Below are 27,049 nucleotides of genomic sequence, written 5' to 3'. Positions count from 1 at the left end.
AGAAACACTCACTGGAAGTGACAGGAAGCAAGACCCCTGAAGCAGTGAGACGATCCAGCTCCCGTTTGACCTGATCACGAACGGCCACAGGAATGGGCCGAGCCCAAAAAAACTTAGGCTGAGCAGTGGGTTTGAGTGTGATATGAGCTTCAAAGTCGTTTGCACGGCCTAAACCAGAAGAAAAAAGGGACGAAAATGTCGTCAACAAGGAATCCAACTGAGCATAAGGAATAGCATCAGAGACGATATTGACAGAGTCATCTATGGAGAACCCAAAAACGCGAAAGGCATTGAAACCAAAGATACTCCGCGTTACTATGGTTGACCACAGATATGGGAACAGCGCGACGGATTTGTAAGATACCTCAGTATCAAATCGTCCCAAGAGAGAAATCTTCTGTTTGTTGTACGTCCGTAATTGCCTAGTGACAAGTGACAGGATTGGAGAACCCAACTGAAGATATGTTTGAGAATTGATGATAGTGGCAGCAGAACCAGTATCCACCTGCATGCGAACATCCCGACCAAGTATTTGGACAGTGAGGAATAACTTCCCTGAAAGGGAAGAAGTACCATTGACAGACAACACACAACCAAAATCATCGTCACATTCATGAACATCAGGTATGCGGTCGGATTTGCAAACGGATGACACATGACCCTTCTTTTTGCATTTGTGACACACGGCCCAACGTTGGGGACAATCCTCCCGTGAATGTTTCGTAAAATACCGCGGACATGAAGGAAGTTGCTGTGGGTTATGCTGCAGTTTCTTAGATGTTTGTTTACGGTTAGGCCGAGGCTGCGCTTGGGAACGTACTGCAGCCACGTCGGCCGGCAGGGACACGCCGCACGCTTCGTCAACAGCACACAGAGGTTGTACTTCCCCGACGTCACCCCATGCCTCTATTTGCGCTCCAGCAGCACGAGAAATTTCAAAAGACTGAGTGATGGATAGGACTTCATCTGGAGTCAGATTTGCCAACTGAAGGGCATGTTGCCTAACTTCTTTGTCGGGCGCCGACCGGATAATAGCATCCCATACCATAGAATCGGCGTAGGATTCTTTGTGAACATCAGTAACAAATTGACACTTTCGAATGAGGCCGTGAAGTTCAGCAGCCCAAGCGAGATAGGATTGATTCGGTTGAGAGGCTACCACATGCGTATGCTTTTGAAAATATACGGACATAAGTGAGCACATTTCAGCAAAGGACAAAGATGCAGGATCTTTCAAAGGAGCCAATTGCGACAACAACCGATACATTTGATGTGAAATCCATGAAAGGAACAGAGACTTACATGTTTGTTCGTCCGCGACACGAAATGGCAAGAAGTGCTGTCGAAGAGGTTTTTCGTAATCAGACCAGTCTTCAGCCATCTCGTTGTAAGGAGGAAAAGGAGGTAGAGACAACGATGAGAGACGCCCCGCATTGGATGCCGCAACGAAATCACAAATCGCAGATGTGAGAAGCGTTTGCTGTTCAATGAGACCTTGCAATAGTTGCTCTAAAGTAGCTATAGAAACCTGTGGGTCAACGATGAAAAAGAAAAATTCACTACCTCGTCGCCAATTGTTATAATGTCAAGTTCAAAAAATATATTTCAAGGATGACACAATACATGTAAGTCACAGATCAAGTAAACAAAGTATGACGTGTGTACACTGAAACAGTCAAATCAGCATGGAGTCCAAGTCTAGCGGCTGCTAGCTGGCTGGCCGCTTAGGTGGTGCTGCTGCTGCGTGGCTGGCAGACAGCGCCGCATGGAGAGGATGCGCGTAACTGCGCGGCGGCACTTTGAAAGATCGGCGAGTCACAACAATTACGTGTGAAGGAAAGTAGGTCCTTCATAAAAACAGCATGATCAAATGCAGGTTCAGGGCTGAAAGTGAGGTCCTTAGACAATACAGATAATTCAGGAAGGGAGAGTGCTTTGATGAGAGGTTAAGGGCACTGTACTGTTATGACCGGTTCTTGGGATTATGTGTTATTCTTGGTCTGGGAGGCAGTGGTGAAGGCTGTGGGATGCTGAGCAGGTTGGCCAAGTTCGGTTCATAGGAGAGGAGTGGTGTTTGATGGTATAGCTGTTGAGGGAGTTGCAGAGGGACGGGAAGGGAAATACCACTGTTCAGGTAGTTTTGGAGAAGATGGGACAGCTTTCTGATGTGAAGTCTGGCATGTCGTTGCAGTTTGATTTTTTCTATCCAATTAAATAATTTTGTCAGTTATTGATCTTTTCATTGTTACATATGTGAATTTTGTAATTCAGGGTGTATATGTGGACAAGGAAAAAAAATTCCCAGATTTTTCCCGGATTTCGCGGTTAAAAATACACTTTCTTCAGGATGAAAACACACTTTTTCCGTGTTATTAAGTGACAGTACCGGGTGATCAAAAAGTCAGTATAAATTTGAAAACTGAATAAATCATAGAATAATGTAGATAGAGAGGTACAAATTGACACAAATGCTTGGAATGACATGGGGTTTTATTAGAACCAAAAAAATACAAAAGTTCAAAAAATATCCGACAGATGGTGCTTCATCTGATCAGAATAGCAATAATTAGCATAACAATGTAAGACAAAGCAAAGATGATGTTCTTTACAGGAAATGCTCAATACGTCCACCATCATTCCTCAACAATAGCTGTAGTCGAGGAATAATGTTGTGAACAGCACTGTAAAGCATGTCTGGAGTTATGGTGAGGCATTGGTGTCGGATGTTCTCTTTCAGCATCCCTAGAGATCTCAATCGATCATGACACACTTGCGACTTCAGGTAACCCCAAAGCCAATAATTGCACGGACTGAGGTCTGGGGACCTGGGAGGCCAAGCATGACGAAAGTGGCGGCTGAGCACACGACCATCACCAAACGATGCGTGGAAGAGATCTTTCACACGTCTAGCAATATGGGGTGGTTCTAATAAAACCCCATGTCATTCCAAGCATGTGTCAATTTTTACCTCTCTACCTACATTATTCCGTGGTTTATTAAGTTTTCAAATTTATACTGACCTTTTGATCAACCAGTATATTTTCCCTCAGAACTATAAAGCTTATCAATCCTTTGAATGGCTATGTTTTTATACACGGGCGTAGAATTTCCTGGCACTTTAGAAAATGAAACTCAGGGAAGAAAACCCCTTTTGGAAAGATTTTTGATGTGCAGCAACATGTACGCTGCATATTTTCGTATTACGAAAAGTATAAATTTGAATTCCACCAAACACCGCATGTTACTTTCCAAACCATTGTAATCGAGATTGAGATACGCTTTTGTAAGCCAGTCATAGCTCATGTCACGTGGTCCCGCCAGTAGATTACAGCGGTTATGTAGACCACAAGACACATGATGTAGTCAGCTAATAGCAACATCACTGTTAAGTAGTGCGTATACACAAACAGGAAAAGTTAATGTTTTAAATTAGTGTTTCTACAAGAAAAGCAAAGCTTTCACATATAATATTGGTCTCTAGGGTTAATAAGCTACAAGAGAAGCTAAACTTTCACATATAATGTTGATCTTCATTGCGCGTGTTACACTTTAACATATATCAGACAAATGTGCCAGTAAAAGTTTTAGCCGAGTCCAGCGACTTGTCGTCGAAGTTTTCCACAAATAAATTAGCTACTGCAGAGGAGAGCGAGCTTCCCGTAGCACTGCATCAATTTGCTCATAATAACGACATGAATGTCTGATCTGGGTTCGAAATGGCTCGTCATCAAACGCTTTGTCATTTAAGAAATTCATCGTACATTCTCACACGTAGTTCAGCCTGCATAAAAGGAAATTTACTTTGAAAGTAACACTTTTCAAACCACCATTCGCAGTATTTTCCCGTGACCTGTTAGAAATAGGTTCGTTTCAGTAGTCGTCAGAGAGCGCCAGATAACAGGCGCCACCACGCTTTGGCAGCTGCTATGACGCAGGAAGCCTGTATGTTCGTACGTGTAAAACATTAAAAGATCTTACATTATGTCATAAAAGAAACAACACATCAGAGGATAATCCAAGAGCATCGGAATTTCATGAACCACGCTAAAACGGCACATTTAAAGTGTATACTTAAAGAGCACATTCATATATCCAGATTCCCATTGAAGTAGGCCTCAATCTGATATTAAGCTTTTCAGTGTGGGTTTCGGGGTGGAAATTTTCTTGGAGTACCAGTACTGTATTAACTCATTTTTTGATTCTTTATTATGGCATAATGCCATACGTGCTAAAAGAGAAAAATGTGCATTTGAAATGCAGCGAGCAGTTGAAATTAGCCAATAGTGTGGAAGTAAAAACTTCATTTCAAACACATTGACTGCCTCAGTGTAAAAAGTTAATAAAAACCAAATTTCTTTAGCAAACCGACAAAAATAACTTCATTGTTCTACAAGGAGAGTAATGCAAGACTGTCAGAAACGTGGAAATAAAATAAAATCTGACACTAATAACATATATTAGCCTACTGTAATTATGTGAATGTATTTTAATTCACTTGCTAGTTCCCGGCCACAGAAATCCGTTTTGTTTTCATTTGAAGTGAGAGCAGTAAACGGAGAGGAAACAGCAAAATCACTAAACGTAAACACGGGTCACGTGGAGACTACACACTTCCCCACTATAACTGCTCTGCGCATCAACCCTGGATCTATGATATTTCCGAACCGGGGCAATACAAAGATAGTGGCGTCCCCCCCCCCCCTTCCACCTACCTCATGCGTTTGAGATAAAACGTCAAAAATTTAAAAAAATTGTGTTTTCAATAATATGTTCCTTTTGTAGCGCACATCTTTCTAGAGAGTCTGATACATAAAACATACATGTTCGAGGAAATATAAGACATGTTATTTGGTCTCAAGTGTGATTTGGTCTTAAGTGTGCCAGAGTGCAGTGCCACCCCTCTTCACACAGCATGTATTTCGCTCTGTGGGTTTGAAATGTGTATATTTTGTACCGAATGCCATCAAACTATATTCAGGACAGTGGAAATTAAAATGTTCTGTGGTGGCTCTCCTGCTCCCAGTCGCCCAGTTTGACATCCTGCCTTAAGAGAGAGAGAGAGAGAGAGAGAGAGAGAGAGAGAGAGAGAACTCGCATTTTGTAATCCGGGAGAAGAACAACTCTTCAGAAAATTTGCACTCTTTATTGCCTGTTAGCTAATTACTTTCTATTTTGGGTGACACAGAATTAAATATAGGACACATTAAACCAGTTAAGACAAGAGACGGTCAAGACAGTACACATTTCTTCAATCCTTAGCTCCTAGCACTGGATTCTCTCTAATCTTGCTACAGCTTTACATGGCATGCTTTCCTTTCTGCAAAAGAATCTGTTACCTCATCAAAGTTCATCAAACGTTTAGCTACATGAAAAATCGAAATATCGTTGTCTAATACTGCATAAGCTGTTAATACACTCCTGGAAATTGAAATAAGAACACCGTGAATTCATTGTCCCAGGAAGGGGAAACTTTATTGACACATTCCTGGGGTCAGATACATCACATGATCACACTGACAGAACCACAGGCACATAGACACAGGCAACAGAGCATGCACAATGTCGGCACTAGTACAGTGTATATCCACCTTTCGCAGCAATGCAGGCTGCTATTCTCCCATGGAGACGATCGTAGAGATGCTGGATGTAGTCCTGTGGAACGGCTTGCCATGCCATTTCCACCTGGCGCCTCAGTTGGACCAGCGTTCGTGCTGAACGTGCAGACCGCGTGAGCCGACGCTTCATCCAGTCCCAAACATGCTCAATGGGGGACAGATCCGGAGATCTTGCTGGCCAGGGTAGTTGACTTACACCTTCTAGAGCACGGTGGGTTGCACGGGATACATGCGGACGTGCATTGTCCTGTTGGAACAGCAAGTTCCCTTGCCGGTCTAGGAATGGTAGAACGATGGATTCGATGACGGTTTGGATGTACCGTGCACTATTCAGTGTCCCCTCGACGATCACCAGTGGTGTACGGCCAGTGTAGGAGATCGCTCCCCACACCATGATGCCGGGTGTTGGCCCTGTGTGCCTCCGTCGTATGCAGTCCTGATTGTGGCGTTCACCTGCACGGCGCCAAACACGCATACGACCATCATTGGCACCAAGGCAGAAGCGACTCTCATCGCTGAAGACGACACGTCTCCATTCGTCCCTCCATTCACGCCTGTCGCGACACCACTGGAGGCGGGCTGCACGCTGTTGGGGCGTTTGCGGAAGACGGCCTAACGGTGTGCGGGACCGTAGCCCAGCTTCATGGAGACGGTTGCGAATGGTCCTCGCCGATACCCCAGGAGCAACAGTGTCCCTAATTGGCTGGGAAGTGGCGGTGCGGTCCCCTACGGCACTGCGTAGGATCCTACGGTCTTGGCGTGCATCCGTGCGTCGCTGCGGTCCGGTCCCAGGTCGACGGGCACGTGCACCTTCCGCCGACCACTGGCGACAACATCGATGTACTGTGGAGACCTCACGCCCCACGTGTTGAGCAATTCGGCGGTACGTCCACCCGGCCTCCCGCATGCCCACTATACGCCCTCGCTCAAAGTCCGTCAACTGCACATACGGTTCACGTCCACGCTGTCGCGGCATGCTACCAGTGTTAAAGACTGCGATGGAGCTCCGTATGCCACGGCAAACTGGCTGACACTGACGGCGGCGGTGCACAAATGCTGCGCAGCTAGCGCCATTCGACGGCCAACACCGCGGTTCCTGGTGTGTCCGCTGTGCCGTGCGTGTGATCAAAGCCCCTGTACAAAGCCCTCTCGCAGTGTCCGGAGCAAGTATGGTGGGTCTGACACACCGGTGTCAATGTGTTCTTTTTTCCATTTCCAGGAGTGTACAATAGTACCCAAGACTTGTATGGTTTCTTGATCTGATTATGTCTATTTTGTCACTGCCTGCTAGATAAATCAAAATAGGCCTTTCTAACACTGCAGAAATTGTAAGACACACCAAATAAACGAGATTGTTTTGGCACAAATGTTCATTTTTACAACAAGACAGAATATAATTCACGAAGACCGACATAAAATGCCTATTAGGACTACTACAAGCAAAAAGTTTTATGTTAGAAAATAGTTTCACATTTCATTCATATGCTCCAGTTTCTCGAGCATGAGATCGAAAAGTAGTAGTTGGAGATTTTTATATATATTTGGAATCGGCATATTCTTCCCTAGTTTCTGTAATGTCACAGTTTCTTCTCATTCTTCGTTCTAACAAACAATCTTGTCATGACTAATTCTGGAACTATTCCTGCCTTTGTCAAAACTTATTCGCCGGTTAACTTCACTAACGCCGCCAGAATCACTGGTTTACTTACCCCTGACTATTCTCCGGTTAGGCGTTGCTATGTTCATGCAAACCATTTTCCACACTACTTCCAGAACAGAACTTAAGCGGCTGGTAGATGGAGACTGTACAACTGGCCCTTACTAGTGTAATGATTTGACAAAATTTCATTTTCTTGGATACACCGAGAAGCTAATACATAATCTTTCTTACCTGTTATTCCTGTTGGTCGTTTATTACCACTCTGGTAGTCTGACTCTGTGGATTTCCCTAGTAATTATAACAATGCTGATCATTCACAAACCCAATCAACAACATAATCAGACAGCGATTGGTGTTCACGCGTTTGGCTTTACTCCGCTCAGCTCGTACAGCCCAGTCCCCTTTTGCCTGCAGGGAAGTCTAGTTCTAGATGCGACTGATACACATCATGTAACTATGCACGCATTCAAAAATCAGCTTATGATTAATTCAGAAATCAACTTACAGAGTGTGTTCAAAAACCAACAAGTATGCATTTCAAAATACTATGAATAATCGATAAACCAACGTGCACTGGATGCTAGCCACTTTGTGAAACAAAGTTTTTTTCTCCTCAAGAATATGAATTTGCCCCCCCCCCCCTCGCAATTGTCGCCCGTGTCAGACACCTCGGTTTGCTGCCCCCCACCCCCCAATAGATCCGGGCCTGCTGCGCATGCGTGAATCTGGTAACTAGGGTGCGCAAGTAAATTTTTTCCCGGTTGCATCTAGCTGCTTGCTGCAGCTGCTTACATAGCCAACAGCCACATTTCTGTAGCCAGAAGGGGGAAAAGATACAACTCATACGCCACTCAACTGCGCATGAGCATGAGCCCGCTCGTAACTGCTAAAATGAATCTAATATAAACAATTGTGATGTCACGCTCATCGGAGGCAATTTGTTGGTATGAAGCATTGCATAGTCTTCCTAAAGCCTTCAACACATTTTGCTGTTGACAAACACGTGTGTGAGCACTGTGTTTTGTTGTTGTATACGGCACATTTCCTTTGCAATTTATGTTTTATCTTCATATTTTTTCTCATTCACTTTTCATTGTAGCAGTATTATCCTTTGTTAGATTATCGATTCTTACCAGTCGAAATTATAAAATTTTAACTGAAACCAAAACAACGAAAAATTCCATGAATTCTAAAAAATTCCCGGGTTTTTCCCAGTTTTCTCCTGGATGAAAAAATTCCCAGGTTTTTCCCGGATCTCCCGGTTGTCCCGGGTCGTATACACCCTGTAATTCTTATTACTATACAACATTTTATATGAATAAATACTTTATTTCACTACATGTGAATCAGATAATATGCCAAAACCACAAGAAATATCCAAATTAAAATCACTGTCATACTCACTGGAATAGAACAAATGCCAAATTAGAACCAAAGCTGTCAATTTTTCCAACACGCCACTTGCGCTGGCCGGCCATTGAGTCATAGTTACTATGGAGCAAAACACCAGAATCCTTATATAGTCCTAGATGACACAGCAGTTTCAGCATGGTGCCAGAATGTGAAAAATAAACAACAGTTGTGTGTTGTCCACTTTCATTATCAGAGCTAGGCCTGAAACAAATAATGAGATGCACTTGAAATTGAAGAAGATGAAAATTTGAAGATGGATGAAGGCTCACTAAATCATCTTGAGTCATCCCAAAAATATTTCATTACTGAAATTCACTGATGAATCACACATCCCATAAATTGTCTAATGTCATATATTCAGCTCCATGATTATAATACAGTAGCAAAAATATATTCCAACACACTAAAGCACATTAATTTGAATACCTGGTTAGATTTTTAATATTTTAATAAACAGTTTACTTATAGAATGACAGAAATTGTAGTATTCCGTCTATAATTGACAATATGACACACAACAACTATCAAAAACAGAGATTTGTGGTAAATCACAGATCTGAAAAGTGATATCATATATATGAAAATCAAGGGTCACTTAACCCAACAGTTTCACAAAATGGAGGTATGAAACAAAGGGAAATTTATATGAACCCCCAGTTCAGTAATTCACCACTTGGCCACCTGAATATTATGATGTATTTACAGCACACCTATTCTGTGTTTTATTTATAAAATCTTATCAGTAGCCTGGATGTACTCTATATTTACAAACAGCTTTTTGAAGTTATTTTGTGTACTCTATTGCAGATATGTTAGCAGTTTGTTTAGTTTGTTAAAATGAGAGAAAAAGAAAGTTGTTTATGATTTTTCTTTAATTTGCTAAATTTACACTTAAAATTTCTTTGTCCTTTTACTATACCAACAGGTTACAGTTTATTCACAGTATATCATGGTTATGTTAATTATATGCTGTTCTAATGCTTACCATCTTTTGCACATGGTTAAGCTTCAGTGTGGAGATAGGATTCTGAGCTAGGAAGTGAAAGGTGGAATGGTAAGAACTGATGGGAGGGGGGGAGACTATTTCACTTGACCACTGTGCTGCCTTGCTGAGTGCTGGTGGGTGGAAAACTGAAGCAGATGTTAAGTCAGAGAATCAAATTAAGGTCCTCGAACATGGAGTTTAATGCTTAACATATCATAAGTAATACAAACAATAAACATACAGTGGTTTACAATTATAAAATAACTTAGCTAAGGGTTACAGGCATAGTAAACACAAGGCGACAAATGTCAGTGATGTATATTTGCTCTGAAATCAGTAAGTGTAACAAGTTCATGTAGCATGAAAACTCTTTGACAATCTCCCAAAAGTAAAAAGAATCATTATATATTTTATTGATATATTTTATCGATACAATGCAATACACCCAGATCAAATTATACACTGACCTGGAAATGAGTCCTTGATGAAATATTGAAAGATGTTAAGGTAGTGTGGTGGAATGCCATTGTGTTGGAAATGTACCTAGTGTTCCTGATTATCCTCATCAAACAGTGGAGTGAAAAGCAGTTCAGCAGATTTGAGTTCAGTCTTTGACTAAAACCCTTGCTAACTGATAATGTGCAAATAAACTTCACTGCCATCAGAATTCTACATCCGGTAAGGTGCACAAGCAGAAAACACTGTAAGCTGTAGCAGTTTTTAGAGGAAAGCTTCCCTTCTAACTGATTTGACCACTGCTGTATGTGCTAATGGCCTAGTAGCAAAGGATGTGCAGAGTAAATGAAAAAAATAAAATAATAAAAAATAATAATAAAAAATTAAAAAACACACATAACCTCTCTCTTGCCTTTGATCAGGAAGATGATTAGCTATCTATAATTTCCACATTTCATCGAAGTATCAAAATTACTAGTTGTTATGCAACTCAACATATTTTCATATTATTATCAAGTTAACTTCTACTTGGAGAAATTAAGTAAACAAATATATTAATCTAACTGAAAGGTAATTAATTACAAACTGTTCACCTGGACATAGCAAAGAAATGGAACACTAGAAATAAAATAGTGTGTTCTTTTCTCAAAATGAAAACAAATTCAAATTGCTAAAATAAGGTAAATATGATAAAGGAAAAACAAAGCAGAAGAAACATTTCCTCTTCTAGCTCAGTACTTCTACAAAAGAAAAGGAAAATGTTAGGGTCTAATTCCTCATTTAATTGTGCATAAGCAAAACTATACAGGATGAGGCTGCTACGACAGGCCACCCCAAATATATCCAGAATGAATAAATGTACACAGCTCAAAACAATTCGGGGATAAGGTGAGATATAAGCAATAGACATATGGTAATGTATTTTATTTAGATATTGGTTACAACTGTAATTTGTGTGTAATACAGTACGATATTTTGTTGTCTCAACTCTTTACTTAAGGTTTACACGGCATTTATGTAGAGCGAGGGGACTGCCGTAATAGTGAAACAGTCATTCTTGTTGCCCTCCAATAAGGTGTGTGATCACCTTGGATGGCCAGTACAGTTGCACACCTGCGTGGCACGGACTGTATGAGATTATCAATCAGCTCTTGAGGGATATTTGGCCATTCTTCCATGAGTACAATATCCAGCTCTGCAACTGTTGAGGGAGGTGCTGGTTTGGCTGCAATTTGTCTGCCAAGTGCATCCCAGACATGCTCCGTTGGGTTTAAGTCCAGTGAACAAGCTGGCCACTCCATTCATTCAATTCCCTCAGCTCAAGCATGCTGTCCACCAGTGCAGCTCTGTGGGGATGAGCGTTATCATCCACCAAAAGGAACCTGTCTCCTATGGCAGCAGCGTAGGGCACAACAAAAGGCCAAAGGATCTCGTCTCTATACCTCTGAGCAGTCAAAGCGCAATTCTGAATGGTAAAGACATATGTAAGTCCGCCAATACTGACTCCTGCCTACACCATTCGTCCACCATAATGATATGGTGACATTTTCTGCACATAAGCAGGATTGTTCAGAGTTCCACGTTCTCTCCACATTGAGAGAATGACGATTGTCTGACTGAAAACAAAACCTTAACTCATCTGTGAACAGCACCCAGTGCCATTCGTTACGACTCCAATCCTGATGTTCCTCCACCCAGTTTTTGTGGGCTAAACGATGTCATGGTTTTAATGGGACACACACCATAGTCCTCGAGCATAGAGGCCACATTTCCAAAGGTGATTTTGGACTGTTTGTGTTGATATTGCGTGTCCTGTTGCTACCTGGAGGGTGCGTTGCAGCTGAGTTGCATTCAGCCTCCTGTCTCGATGAGCTGTTAACCGGAGATACCAGTCATCTCTTGCTAATGTTACCTGTGGACGACCTAGGACTTGCTTTCTTTTAATGATTTCTGTTGTCTGAAATCGCATCCAGGCCCTGGAAATTACTATTTGGGACACTACAATAGCTGCAGCCACCTCCCTCGTGTCTGTTCCATTTCCAACCGTCCTATGGCTCTCCATGGCATAGTTCAGGTTAAGTCACATTGTTGCTGCTTTGCATGACCTGCTCACTACACTATCTGAAGCCAGCTGCTAGTGTAATTTGTGGTAGAGTAAACACAAGTCAACACCAACCCACTCTGCAGCAACTTTCCATTATTACCACTATCTTGGTGACCGTAATGTTGTTTCTCCACTCCGTAAAACCAACAGAAACACGTCAAACCATTTTAATTCATTCTGTCAATGACAATACTTCAAAACCTAGATACCTCAACTGATCCCCTAATTGTTTTGACCAGTGTATAAAGCTGCAGTTTTCATCAAGTTATAGCGGGCAGTATAGTGAATTTCCTGACATTATTCACTATATATTATTTTTTGTGGTATCTGAAAGAAAATTCTAAGAGAACTTTAACAACATAACATGTACGGCACTTTATCAAATATTATCAAGATAACACCACTGCAAACCACTGTCCCACCATTAGGTTACACAAATGTCTGTTCTGTTATACCAAATGTAAGCAAACCCATAAATTTGTGTTCTGCTGTTGTAGCAATCAGATAAATTGCTTATAAAACTACTGAGACATTCACAATGTGTATGACAGTAAAAAAAGTAAATATCATTTATGGTGAATGTCACCAAACTCTTACAGCAGCAGTGCATTTGTATGTTGAAGAGTGTCAAGCTTTCACAATCTGCCTTTGCAAACACTGTAAAACAAAAGTTCTAGAAAAACATTATAAAAAAAAGTTCCAGAAACTGGAACTATGGAGAATGAAATATGCTAAAGAGAAAGAAGAGTAACTGATGAATGAAATGAAACTAACATTTTAGAAGCAGTAACATACAATGCAAATGACACTCAAGAGGTATTTGGAGGCATGAGAGGGATCAACTAAACAAGTGTTCTGTGAACACTAACTTCCATCACATTTTGTCCTCTTCACATTTCACTGCATTTACAGCTTCATGGGCAATGGACTTCCAAAATTTTTTACAGTTTTCCAAATGTTATCTACGAAAATGCTAAGTGATGCAGCACATCTATGGAAAATTTTGTTCAAGGGAGAAGCATCATTTACAAACCATGGGCAAGTCAATCATTGTGATATGTACTAATCGTCAGATGAAAATCCATGCTAACTCAATGAAGAAGATACAAAACAAAAAGCCACTCTTGTCTATTAATATTTGGTGTGTTTTTTTCCAGGACCCCCATCATTTATTGGTGTAAATCTTAATACACTCAAATATCTTGAGTTCCTACGATATGCTGCTGCTTCAGTTATTGGACGACACCCCAGTAGCCATAAGGCAACCAGTACGGCAGAAAAATTATGGATGTTCCAACCATTCAGCATATTTAATGACAGACCCTCTTTAGAGAACATATGGAAAGGTTTGGAACAATCATTCAGGAAACACAAAATGCTCTGCACACTCACCAGACATAATACTTTCTTGAGGATGGTTTAATAAGTCTGGTACAAAACCAAGAAAAAATATTTGTTTCATACACAATTCACCTTACTTCTTGACATAGTCCCTTTTAAGGGGTATTTGGTCCAGCAATCCTCCAGCTTTTTCATCCCATCGGAAAAATTGCTTCTGTCAAACTCTGCAAAGTACTGCAAATATCACTTCCTCACTTGGTGAAAATCTTTCCAGCAATCCAAAGTTTCAAGATAGGGTACAGTAAGAAGTCACCTGGAGCTAAATTTGGTGAATAGGGCTGATGAGGAACTAATTCAAAGACCAGTTCATGCACTTTCACCATTGTTGTCACACTGATGTGGGGGATGGTGCATTATACTGGTGAAAGAGCACTTTCTTGCGTGCCAACCTTAGGTTTTTTTCAGATACAAAAGTTTCAGGTCATTCATCAATGAAGGATAACAGGATCCAGTTATGATTCAGCCTTTTTTTCAAGTAATCTATTACTCCTTGGAAGTCCCAGCTGACAAAATCGTCTTTGCCTTCTTCGATGCACTTTTAAAAGAGCTTTGTCCATTTATTTGGCTGCCGTTTTGACTCTGGTGCATAGTGATAGATACAGATTTCATTAACAGTCACAAATGTGCACAAAAAGTCTTGTGGATTATGATTAAACATCGCCAGACACTATCTTGAAATGTTGTGCCAGATGTGCTTATGGTTGACAGTGAGCAATTATCCATGCAGGTTTATGCACTCGCTCATTTGAGATGCCTGCAATCTCAGTCTTTTTAACTGGTCATCTTACATTACCTAACCACGGATTTTGTCAGTGGTTTCCTTTGTGGTGACCTCAAGTGGATTGCCGGAGTGTGCTTCATCTTTCATGCTTCCTCAATCACATTTAAATTCATCAACCCAAAAGTAATGGCCTTCAATGATTGTGCAGAGTCCCTATAAACTTGATCCAGTTCTGTTTTGATTTGTGCGCGAGTCCAACCCTTCAAACAAAATGTTGAACAATGCAATGAAACTCATTTTTCTCCATCTTCATTCACAGTCAAGACATTGACCAATTCAGACAGCTGACAACAATAAACTATAATCTGTACATTTTTGAAATTCTTTACACGATCCTTGGAATAATCAAGCTTGCTAACTGTGAAGGTGCAGTAAAAGTGTTTCATTCTTTTATACAAATTTACCAGACTTATCAAACCAAGCTGTGTACTTTTACTTGTGAAAAACAATTCGAAACAAAAGGTCTATTAGGAAACTCCAATGACTCCCTAAGCATGAAATGCTTTATAACATTGGCCTGTGCTGCTGTTAATTCCAGATGAAATTCAATATGCAGTACTGTTTCTTCAGAAGCACTTTTATTCTTTCTGGATATATTTGGTGTGGCCTGTCTTAGCTGCCTCATCCTGCATATCTTAATAATAAATAGGAAGGCACAACAATATATAAATTATGATAAATGACCTTGTGGATAACATTGGAAGTTCACTGAGGCTTTTTGCGGATGATGCTGTGGTATATCGAGAGGTTGTAACAATGGAAAATTGTACTGAAATGCAGGAGGATCTGCAGCGAATTGATGCATGGTACAGAGAATGGCAATTGAATCTCAATGTAGACAAGTGTAATGTGCTGCAAATACATAAAGAAAGATCACTTATCATTTAGCTACAATATAGCAGGTCAGCAACTGGAAGCTGTTAATTCCATAAATTATCTGGGAGTACGCATTAGGAGTGATTTAAAATGGAATGATCATATAAAGTTGATCGTCGGTAAAGCAGATGACAGACTGAGATTCACTGGAAGAATCCTAAGGAAATGCAATCCGAAAGCAAAGGAAGTAGGTTACAGTACACTTGTTCACCCACTGCTTGAATACTGCTCACCAGTGTGGGATCCGTACCAGATAGGGTTGATAGAAGAGATAGGGAAGATCCAACCGAGAGCAGCGCACTCCGTTACAGGATCATTTAGTAATCGCAAAAGTGTTACGGAGATGATAGATAAACTCCAGTGGAAGACTCTGCAGGAGAGACACTCAGTAGCTCAGTATGGGCTTATGTTGAAGTTTCGAGATAAACTCCAGTGGAAGACTCTGCAGGAGAGACACTCAGTAGCTCGGTATGGGCTTATGTTGAAGTTTCGAGAACATACCTTCACCGAGTAGTCAAGCAGTCTATTGCTCCCTCCTACGTATATCTCATGAAGAGACCATGAGGATAAAACCAGAGAGATTAGAGTCCACACAGAGGCATACAGACAATCCTTCTTTCCATGAACAATACAGGACTGGAACAGAAGGGAGAACCGACAGAGGTACTCAAGGTACCCTCCACCAACAACTGCCAGGTGGCTTGTGGAGTATGGATGTAGATGTAGATGTAGACACTGTATCGTACAGAAATGCTGAAGATCAACACTTTAAGCACCTGATATGACAGCCGTGATACTAAACACATGAGCCATACCTGAATTATTAGTTTCCTTACACCTGGCACAATAGGGCAGGCATTTGTGGAACCTCTTCTCCTGATAGCAGGACAGTGGTTTACAGCACTTCGAGACCCATACATGTTGTGTTGTTGCAATTCTCTTAGAAGTTTCCTTCAAATGCCACAAAAAAGTATATAGTTCCATTACAGTTTGTAATCTGGTGACTATAAACAATAAAAATTATTTTGAACGTCGGAAAACTCGCCATAATGTCCGCTACAACTTAGCAAAAATGGCACCTCAATACATTTATTCTTTCTGGATATATTTGGTGTGGCCTGTCTTACCTGCCTCATCCTGTATATCTTAAGAATAAATAGGAAGGCACAACAATATATAAAGTATGATCAGTGTGCCAGGGTTCAAATTTACTAAGTCGGGAGACATCAAGAAATAAATACAAATTTATTTTTCCATAGGTATTGACAAACAGAAAAATACAGTGTTTGTAGTCAATAAAAATTTTATGTTAAAGTAATATAGGTGTAATTAGTCTGCTGAAAGAAAACACTGTGCTAACACACACATAACTGGCATTTTTCCATGCCAACAACACTTCAAACAACGTACACACACACAATGACAGACGGGTGGAACAGTTGATCCTGATGTTTACTACTGGTCGATATCACTTAGGCTAGTATGCATGTTTTGTGCATCAATGTTAGCATGAAATCCCTGCGATATTTGGCACTGTTTGATAGTCAACTGTGCAGGTTATGTCATTGACCTCCTAGCTGACCAGAAAAATGACTTGACAGTGAAAACAACATGGCTGTGTAACCCTTGTGCGCATCATATATGTGTTCTACCATTAGGGGTGGGCGTGTCAAAATGTAGTCTCAGCTACGCCATCCTGGCTATCTGTAGCAGCAAAAGTTGTAATACAGAGGGGGAACTGCATCGCAACGTAGCCTCCACTCTTCTGTCACTGCAGCTACTCAGTGCACATGTAAGCAACAGATTATCTCATTGTCAGTACCCATGACAGAAATAAAATATATGCTGTGTTGTAACATTCTAAAATCTCCACTGTTACTCAAGTGTCAAAATGCCAAATACCCAGGAGAAACTTCCACTGATCACAAAAACAACAGTCTATTTTGCTACTTTCACTTCACATACAACAGGATGACACAGGCAATAGAGATATTATATTAATCACTGTTCATAGTGTTTGACAGTTCTTTTCTTTTGCAGGTGCCACTCTGTCTTATCACTAGCCAACACAGTCCACTGCTTAATGACTGATCCTGTCCTTTCTTACAGGCTTTAGGTATTGTAGATATCACATATCTTACAGACGCAGGGTTGTAGCCTATTCCTGATGTTATTCAGTCTGTACAATGAGCAAGCTGTCATCTTCTTGTGCCTCTCCTTCCATCATATAATTTTTACGGACATTTCTGACATGTTCTCTTCTATTAATATTGTAAGATAATACAGTTTTCAGTTCAATGGTATACAAAAGCCTAATTCCAGCAATCTTGTTAGGGCCTTTGTAAACATTATAAAAATTTCTTGATTTTGTGATTAGCCTTCTTGGATTGGATGTGTGTCCTCAACAGAAAGGATATCTCATCCTATATACTACTGGATTCACCAACTTGTCATACTGAACCTTCCAGTCATTGGCTTTCTTCATTAGCATTTGTTCCATCTTACTGATATTCCCCTCCCATGTCTCTTCTTCATCAGGCAAACTTCTTAGAATTACTCTGATCAGTCTGCTTGTTAAATAGAATTTCTAGCATATGTACCCTGTAGACTCATGTGGCACATTACTGATTACATCCTCAAATTTGCTTTTTAAATGACCTCATTTCCCATTTTTTTACGGCTATACACTCAATACACATGATTCATTTGCTTCATAACACACTCTGCAGTGTTCACGGCAGGTCCGTAGCATGAAATAAACACTGGCTCCACATCACATCTCAAAGTTTCAACCCATTTCTTACATGGAAACTGGCTTCCACTGTCAATGACTGCTCATTTCAGCATATACACATTTATGAAGTAATCCTTTTCATCTCATTTCCAGCTATCTTACTGCTCCTGGCCTTTTTCCATGGGGACAACTTTACATGTTTTGAGAAAAGGTTGACAATAATCGTCCTAGGGACTCAATCACTACTGTATCTTTAAGCCCTTTCAGTAACACAGGGTGCATGAAATCTTTATGTTACATGATAGTAGACTTGGTATTCTAACAAATTTCACACTTACACAACAAATGATGTGTTCTCTTGGCTATATTGAAAAATAAACAACCCATCTCATTTTTTTCAGGCACTTCTTGGGTCCAAAGTATACACTACTAAAGCACGTGTTACATATGAGGTGGTGGTTGGTCGTTCTTTGGTAAAATACCCCTTCATGTAATAGATTTTACATTTGGATTTCCTCACCCCATGTGCATCTGTACTTCCTTTTCACCAATGATAGACATTAGTCAGCATTGACTCATGGCATAAGATTTTCAGTATTTTGGGGATGTTCCCTAATGAACTAAATATTTCATTAGGAGAATCATGTCTTCCAGTGTCATCAGGCATGTTTTTCATCTTTACAAGGTTACCAGTAAGTGTGAGAGTGCATTGGGTACCAAATTCTTTTGTCCTAGTTTGTTTTGCAACCCTAAACTGAATTCTCACAGCACTTAGGTCCATTTTGGTAACTGACCCTTTTGTAGTTTGCTTGTTAATAGGAATGACAAAGCTCAACTGTTAATTATCACTATGGATTTCCAGCCTGCTAGATAACAGCAGAACTCTGCGAATCCAAATAGTATTGCCAGTGTTTCCTTCTCTATTGCTGGATTTTTCCATACATAGCTAGTCAAAATTCTGTTCCTGAAAGCAATCTTCTTTAAGTTATCATGATCACCTTTTTTTATTGATTTGATACTCCCATGCCATAATTGGGTCCATCACAGGGTAAGATCTGGGGTGGTTGGCATACTGATTAAAGCTGTTTTAATCTGTTGAAATACTTCCTCACAATCTTCCATCCATTACCTCAAACTACTGTATTTTGCTTAAGTAGGTTGTGCAAGGCTTTGCTGTTTAGCATTTGATTATCTATGAAACAGCAGCAGAAGTTGTACAAGCCATGAAATCTCCTGAATTCCTTGTTACAAATATGTATCAGTAAACCATGTACTGCCTCCCAAAAATTTTGTTTCCTGGTGATTTCTGATTTTCTTAGGATCCAATAAGGTCCTATGATTTCAAATGTCTAAAAAATTACCTAAAATATTCTCTCCATGTACTGCTTTACATCAGAATTTCAGCCCAAACAGAAGTATATGATATTGATAGCACCACTCTTTGTATACGAGTGTGGTGTACTGTCTACATTATGGGTCCAATAACACCTGATGGTACTCTAAAGTCAGGTCCAGACCCATAAACACTTTAGCGTCATTGAAATTCTGCTGCAACTCTTTGGTTCAAATGGCTCTGAGCACTATGGTACTTAACTTCTGAGGTCATCAGTCCCAACTCTTTGGTATTTTCCAGTCAATCTCACTTAAATTAAAAAATCTGATTTACTTAAATTCTTCTCTTCCATTGAGTAGTTTCACTTTATTCAACTGAGTCAGAATTGGAGGTGAATTACATTCAGTTTCACTATCGAGTTGTATTCTTTCTAGCTCCTCTCCCTTTTATATCTGAGGTGTTGAGTACTGTCTGGTGAAATTTTGCCCTTTCCTGGTGTCAATTTTTTTCAACTGAAAATCAAAAGTATTGATTGACTGATTTTTTATCTGGTGATGTTTCATTACATTATCTACGGAGTGTGTACTTGTCACACAGAACAAGTCAATTTAATCTAAAACATTTTTAAAATGTAGTTATTTTAGATCACAAATTTGCTTAGTATTTATTGTACGACTAAGATTTTTCCCACAAAAAAATTTTTCCTTTTAGTTTGGTTATGCTAGTATGGTTTTACTTTTGAAATGTGAATGGAAATGTTGAATTTCTAGGCAACCTTAATAGCAGGATGTTGCGAACTGTGTTGCAGATGGGGAGTGTACCATAATTCCATCTTTTTGGAAAAAAGGGGAGAAGTGGGCACTTTCCTGTTGCTGTAATTCCCCCAAACACTTGTGAAAAATAATGAGCTTCTCATCAGGCCATGAAGGCCCCAGGGATGTCTACTAACTGCTGTATCATCCTTTGTCTTGCAGCATCTTGCAGATATAGTACAGAGGAGCATTTGGTCAACACACTGCTTTCCCAACCATTTTGCAGACTTTCCAGACCATGGAGCCACCACTACTCAGTCAAGTAACTCTCAATTGGCATTGTGAGGCTGAGTGCACCCCATACCAGACCTCCTACCAAGGAAAAAATGCTTGGCACTACAGGGAATCGAACCCGGGTCCTCCACATGGTAGCCATCTATGCTGATCATTCAATTACAGAGGCGGATTGTGAAGAGTACTTGGTACCTTTAACAGAGAATATTACCTGTACGTTCGGCAGCAGATAATAAAGTCATCTGTTAAGATGCAATATCATACATTTTCTGGAGGCACGAACAACAGCATTTCAATGTTATAAAGTGTTCATTTTATAACTTTCGTAGCTGTAATGTACTCAATATGGCTGATTTAGTGCTCAGTTAAATTTAGCTGGAGAACGTCCACTGTAAGTTTCTTCCCCTTCTCTTTCTTTAATCCAGCTGCAAATGACTAGAAAGAAATTTAGTTACAAAGCTGTTGTAAGCCTGCTTTTTCAGCACCAAATACACAACAAATAAATCACAGAACTTCTTGAGTTGGATGCTTCTTGGTCAATACTGCATTCTGGAAGTTAGTTGAAAAACTTACATGTTAATGCAGGAGAACATTGTAAGTTCGACTGGGAAACATCCAAGTATAAACCACATTCTCACATCACTGATATACCTTCAGTTTGTTGACTGAAGACACAGCTGTTGGTTGAACAGTGAATAAATATAGTACAGCATTAGGCAAGTAAGAATGACGTCCAAATCACAGTCCAGGAGGAAATCATGGAATACAGGGTCATTGTCATTAGGTACACAGAAGTGCTTGCTGTAAACATCAGGTAGTTGCAACACATGAAAACATGTTGGCCCATGGTTGGTCTTCAATCTGTTGTGGTTACATTGTCACATGACCTGGCACCAGGGCATGTATACTTTTATGCCATGCCTAGCAACCTTGCCAGACATATTGATTGATCCACCCATACGTCCACTGGGCTAACAAGAACATCTTTTAGAAAATCTCTGCAATTTAAGTTTTCCCTCAGCATCGATTCAGTTCCCCACAGGTGTTTTGAAGAGACCATCAATGACATTGACAATGATTTTCTTCATCATTTGAGTATCAATGAACAACGAGAAAGTGACAGATGTATAGCTGGAAATGATACACATATCAGATTGAAGAACTACAAACTACTTTTTCTTCTTCTTCTTCTTCTTCTTCTTCTTCTTCTTTTTCTTACAGAATTTGGCTGAGTTAAACAAGTGAATACTCCCATAAGCATTAGAGGTGCAAAATTTTCTGTACCCACATCATCTATAAATGAGCAAGCATGTCTACAACTAATTTGATTATAATTTTTACAAATTATACACACAGAAAGATATTTACATGTGTATGATATCCTGTACATGTTCTGTATTTTATTATTTGTTTTGAAGTACTCCTTGGGTGGTGTGCAGTGGATGACATTTGCCAGCAGACATCCCTGTCACAGCATGTGTTGCATGGAGCTATCAACACCTTGCCACATAGTGCCACAAAGGTCCTCAGAGTACATCACAAGATTCTTCAATAAAGAAGAAATACAACAATGTTGTTAAAAAAGGAAGAACAAATTGTGTAAAAGCAGTTAGCCAGGTTCAAATTTAGCAAGTGATCACATCATGTACCTATGCTCAATCACACAATAAAAATTCAATATTGTCTGAAACTAATGGATGCTATTACAAAAATAATAAGAAGCACAATAGAAATGTAATTAATTATAATTTAATGAAGAATGAATACCAAGAACAGTGTCATCTCACATATGGCAATGGTGTTGAGAAGCACAGATGAAGTAATCAGAGCGACATAATACAGAAAAGTGAAGAAGTTCAACTTGGACAAATATTCCACAGTTTAAAAAATGGATAAAGCAGAAAACACTTATTGCAAAACATGTTTACTATGACTTGACTCCTTGCTACCCAAGAATATTTTGCCACTTGCAAGTGGATCACACCAGAGATGATTGAATCACCAAGAATTTAATGAATTCAGACTAAGTCGTTATGAGCGGGGGCACCATAGTAAAGTAATCAAGGCTGAGCAACTGTATGACATAAAAATAACTTAAAGACTGCATGATCATTTGGAATTTACTATAAAATGTGAAGACTGGACTAAAAGTTTCCTCTCAAAAGTGAATAAATAGATATTCAAATACTGTGCTTAAGTGGTATGAATTACATGTATACAACATTTACACTGATGAAGAACCAACACTGACTGGAAGTCAAACAATTGCTTATTTACTTCATCAAGAAGTTATCAAATGCTTCACAATTTGATTTCAAACAATTCTGTTGAAAAGATATTAACTGGACACGCTTACAGCAGAGGTGTTAGAGGACCCTTACTTGTTCAAGCTCTTTTAGCTCAGATCGTACTTGAAGATGACAGTGTCTCAGAAGAAGAAACGAAGAGTGTTATCAGCATTTTGAGCAATAAAGAAAATCTTACTGTACAAAAAATTGAGGGAGGTGATTAATTGTCATCAATTTTAAATAAATTTAAGAATGCACTGGCTCGTCTCAAGGAGAATGGACCTACTGCTGCTTTGTGGGTGCAGTATTTTAATATGGTTTCATTAATTAAGAAGTTCATAGATTTTGAATGTCATGGCGATTGGAATGGCCATTTGGCATGTGTTCAGAAAAGATGCCGTTCTTCCATGCAAGTTGTCATTTTTGGTATGCAGAAAATGCCCATCTCTACATGCAAGATACGATAGCATTAGCAACTAGCCAGCCAGATGTGTTCAAGTATTTTGCAGCTAAGTGTTATTTCACTATAAATAGAACTGCATCTTCTTGGGCAGGGGTTTGGTCAGATACGACCATAGAACAGACTCTAATGCGCTCCATTAAAAGCTCAGGTGATTTGACACAAGGAAGAGGCATAACTAACCCCATTCTAGCAAAGTGGGTTGGAGGACCTTCCGGAGCAACCGCCATCTGGTCATCGTTAGAGGAGTTTACTGGACTGACTTTTTCAAGTGGGGACCAGCATGTTGATCTCCAGGTGTCACAGCAAATTAGTGATGGACAAGACTGGGCAAACATCTATGAGTGTTTCAGCGACCTACCTCCTTTTCCAAAAATGAATTCACTAATGTCTCTCGCGACAGGCATAATCAGAAACTCAAAAGTAAGTAATCACCAACCCCTACAAATTCGTACCAGAACCATGCGGAGTTACATTGGTTGAATTTTTTGTGACATTAAACAGTCTAAGAAGAATGTGGTGATTTCTCTGGCTAATATGAACCATACCATAAAGGTGCACAGTGAAACAGTGACTGTGGACACACAATTTTCCAAAGAACAGCCATTACAAAAAAGAGTGATGAGGATGTGTCAAAGCCTATGGAATATGAATTATCCCCATTCTCTCTTTAATGAAGGGGGAATGAGGGAAGGAAAGAAATCTCTCTATGATGCTTTTCCAGAAGACTATTATGCAACTCAAGACCTACAAACTAGTGCCAATGTAGTAGGTGAAGACTTCCTTCTTCACCGTGTGAAATGGGATGTGGGCACCAATATTTCTGCACTTTGCAATCAGTACATAGCCTATGTGCACAAATATTATGGTAGAAATTGTACTGTGGTATTTGACAGTTACAGTAATGTCAACAGTACAAAACGAGTGGAGTAGATGAGAAGGGCCTTCACAAAAACTTCAGTTGACATCAATTTTAATGAAAGCACGACTGTCACTGTTCAATGGGAGCATTTTCTCACAAACGAAAAGAACAAAGTGAGGCTTATAGCAGTCCTTAGTTACAAAATGATTGCAAAGGGAATAGAAACAGTAGTTACTAAAGGCGATGCTGACAGTAAAATAGTGAGATGTGCATTAGATAAAGCTGCCCTGCACCAAACTGTCACAATAATTGGGGAAGATGTTGATTTAATTGTTTTACTGATTGCTTTTTCACAGCCAGGCACTAACATATATTTCAAGAAGCTGGCAAGGGCAAGGCTAAATCCAAATTGTTTTCAATAAATAAACTCCAGCAACTTCCTTTTGCTGAAACAATCCTCCTACACCATGGCTTTAGCAGGTGTGGCACAACCTCCAATACTGCAACAAAACCAAAGGAGGAATGGTTAAGCTGTTCAGTAAGATCCCGAGGCAGGGGGAAGCAAATTATTATTTGTGGGGACTTCAATGTAGATTCTCTGAAAGAGGGTAATAGGAAAAATGACCTTGAAGTATTACTCGGTTCTTTCAATTTGACACCCGTTATTGATTTTCCTACTCGGGTGGTAAAGGATAGCAGCTCACTGATAGATAACTTCTTTATAGACCAAGATAAGTTTAACCCGATAAATGCTCAGCCTGTTGAGAATGGTCTTTCTGATCATGGTGCACAGCTAGTTACAATATATGACATAGCTCCATTCAGCAATACTAAACAGTCCTCCAAAGTAGTACGTTCAGTCAACGATTTAACAATTGCAAATTTCAGGGAAAGCCTACAGCAGTTAGACTGGGTTGAGGTGTACCGTGAACCTGATGCCAATTTAAAATATAATTTATTTCATGACATTTTTGTAAATGCATTTGAAAGCTGCTTCCCCAAGAAAATAGTTAAATATACTCGTAAGAAACCTTGTAACAAACCATGGCTTACTAAGGGTATAAAAATATCTTGTAACCAGAAAAGGGAAATGTATCTGACAGTAAGAAAGAGTAGTGACCCAGAAACTATCAAAAATTATAAAAACTACTGTGTTATATTAAGAAAAGTTATTAAAAAATCCAGGAGTAAGGAGTATGTGTATCATGTCTGAAATCAGCAACTCTGATAATAAAATTAAAACAATTTGGAATATTATTAAAAGAGAAACAGGTCAACCAAGGGCAGAGGAAGACAGTATTACCATCAAATTGAATGAAAACTTTACGAACAAAAAGTCAGAAGTTGAAAATATTTTTAATAATCATTTTCTAAATGTTGTGGATATAGTAGGATCCAGGTGTTCATTAGAAGATGCTAGGCTGTTAATGGAAGAGGCCATACCTATGCAATTTGATACAATTGAAATCTCACCCACTTCTCCCTCTGAAATTAGGAAAATAATGAACTTGCTTAAAAGCAAAAACTCACATGGAATTGATGGCATTTCCAGCAAAATACTAAAAGCTTGTTCTCAACAGATAAGTAAGATTCTCAGCCACCTGTGTAATAGCTCTCTGGAACAGGGCATTTTCCCTGATAGACTGAAATATGCTATTGTTATACCTTTGCATAAAAAGGGGGATAGATCTGATGTCAACAATTACCGTCCAATCTCCCTTCTAACAGCTTTATCCAAAATTTTTGAGAAAGTAATGTATTCAAGAGTAGCTTCACATATCTGTAAAAATGAAGTACTAACAAAATGTCAGTTTGGTTTCCAGAAAGGTTTTTCAACAGAAAATGCCATATATGCTTTCACCAGTCAAATTTTGAATGATCTGAATAACCGAACACCACCCATTGGGATTTTTTGTGATCTCTCAAAGGCTTTTGATTGTGTAAATCATGAAATTCTGCTAGACAAGCTCAAGTATTGTGGCATGAGTGGGACAGTGCACAAATGGTTTAATTCGTACCTAACTGGAAGAGTGCAGAAAGTTGAAATAAGTAGTTCTCGTAACATGCAAAGATCAGCACATTCCTCAAACTGGGGAACTATCAAGAATGGGGTTCCACAAGGGTCAGTCTTGGGTCCTTTGTTGTTCTTATTATATATTAATGACTTGCCATTCTATATTCATGAAGAGGCAAAGTTAGTTCTCTTTGCTGATGATACAAGTATAGTAATCACACCTGACAAACAAGAATTAACTGATGAAATTGTCAATACTGTCTTTCAGAAAATTACTAAGTGGTTCCTTGTAAACGGACTCTCACTGAATTTTGATAAGACACAGTACATACAGTTCCGTACAGTGAATGGTATGACGCCATTAATAAATATAGACCTTAATCAGAAGCATATAGCTAAGGTAGAATATTCCAAATTTTTAGGTGTGTCCATTGATGAGAGATTAAATTGGAAGAAACACATTGATGATCTGCTGAAACGTTTGAGTTCAGCTACTTATGCAATAAGGGTCATTGCAAATTTTGGTGATAAACATCTTAGTAAATTAGCTTACTACGCCTATTTTCACTCATTGCTTTCATATGGCATCATATTTTGGGGTAATTCATCACTGAGGAATAAAGTATTTATTGCACAAAAGCGTGTAATCAGAATAATAGCTGGAGTCCACCCAAGATCATCCTGCAGACATTTATTTAAGGATCTAGGGATATTCACAGTAGCTTCTCAGTATATATACTCTCTTATGAAATTTGTTATTAACAACCAAACCCAATTCAAAAGTAATAGCAGTGTGCATAACTACAATACTAGGAGAAAGGATGATCTTCACTATTCAAGATTAAATCTAACTTTGGCACAGAAAGGGGTGAATTATACTGGCACTAAAGTCTTTGGTCACTTACCAAATAGTATCAAAAGTCTGACAGATAACCAACAAGTATTTAAGAAGAAATTAAAAGAATTTCTGAATGACAACTCCTTCTACTCCACAGAGGAATTTTTAGATATAAATTAAGAA

The 27,049-nt window shown here is 39.5% G+C and overlaps 1 protein-coding gene across 2 annotated transcripts in view; it reads right to left on the bottom strand.

The window, feature by feature from the left end:
* Positions 1–27,049, bottom strand: part of LOC126259274 (multiple inositol polyphosphate phosphatase 1) — a 238,877-nt gene that overhangs the window by 5,269 nt on the left and 206,559 nt on the right. For both annotated transcript variants that reach the window (XM_049955923.1, XM_049955915.1), the window contains exon 9: positions 8,680–8,889. In XM_049955923.1, the coding sequence (XP_049811880.1) occupies positions 8,680–8,889 (210 nt within the window). The remainder of the gene's footprint in view (positions 1–8,679; positions 8,890–27,049) is intronic.

The sequence above is a fragment of the Schistocerca nitens genome, chromosome 1, assembly GCF_023898315.1.
Source record: "Schistocerca nitens isolate TAMUIC-IGC-003100 chromosome 1, iqSchNite1.1, whole genome shotgun sequence".
Taxonomy (NCBI): Eukaryota; Metazoa; Arthropoda; class Insecta; order Orthoptera; family Acrididae; genus Schistocerca; species Schistocerca nitens.
The sequence above is the reverse complement of the archived record's forward strand: the minus strand, read 5'-3'. Positions and strand labels throughout refer to the sequence as shown.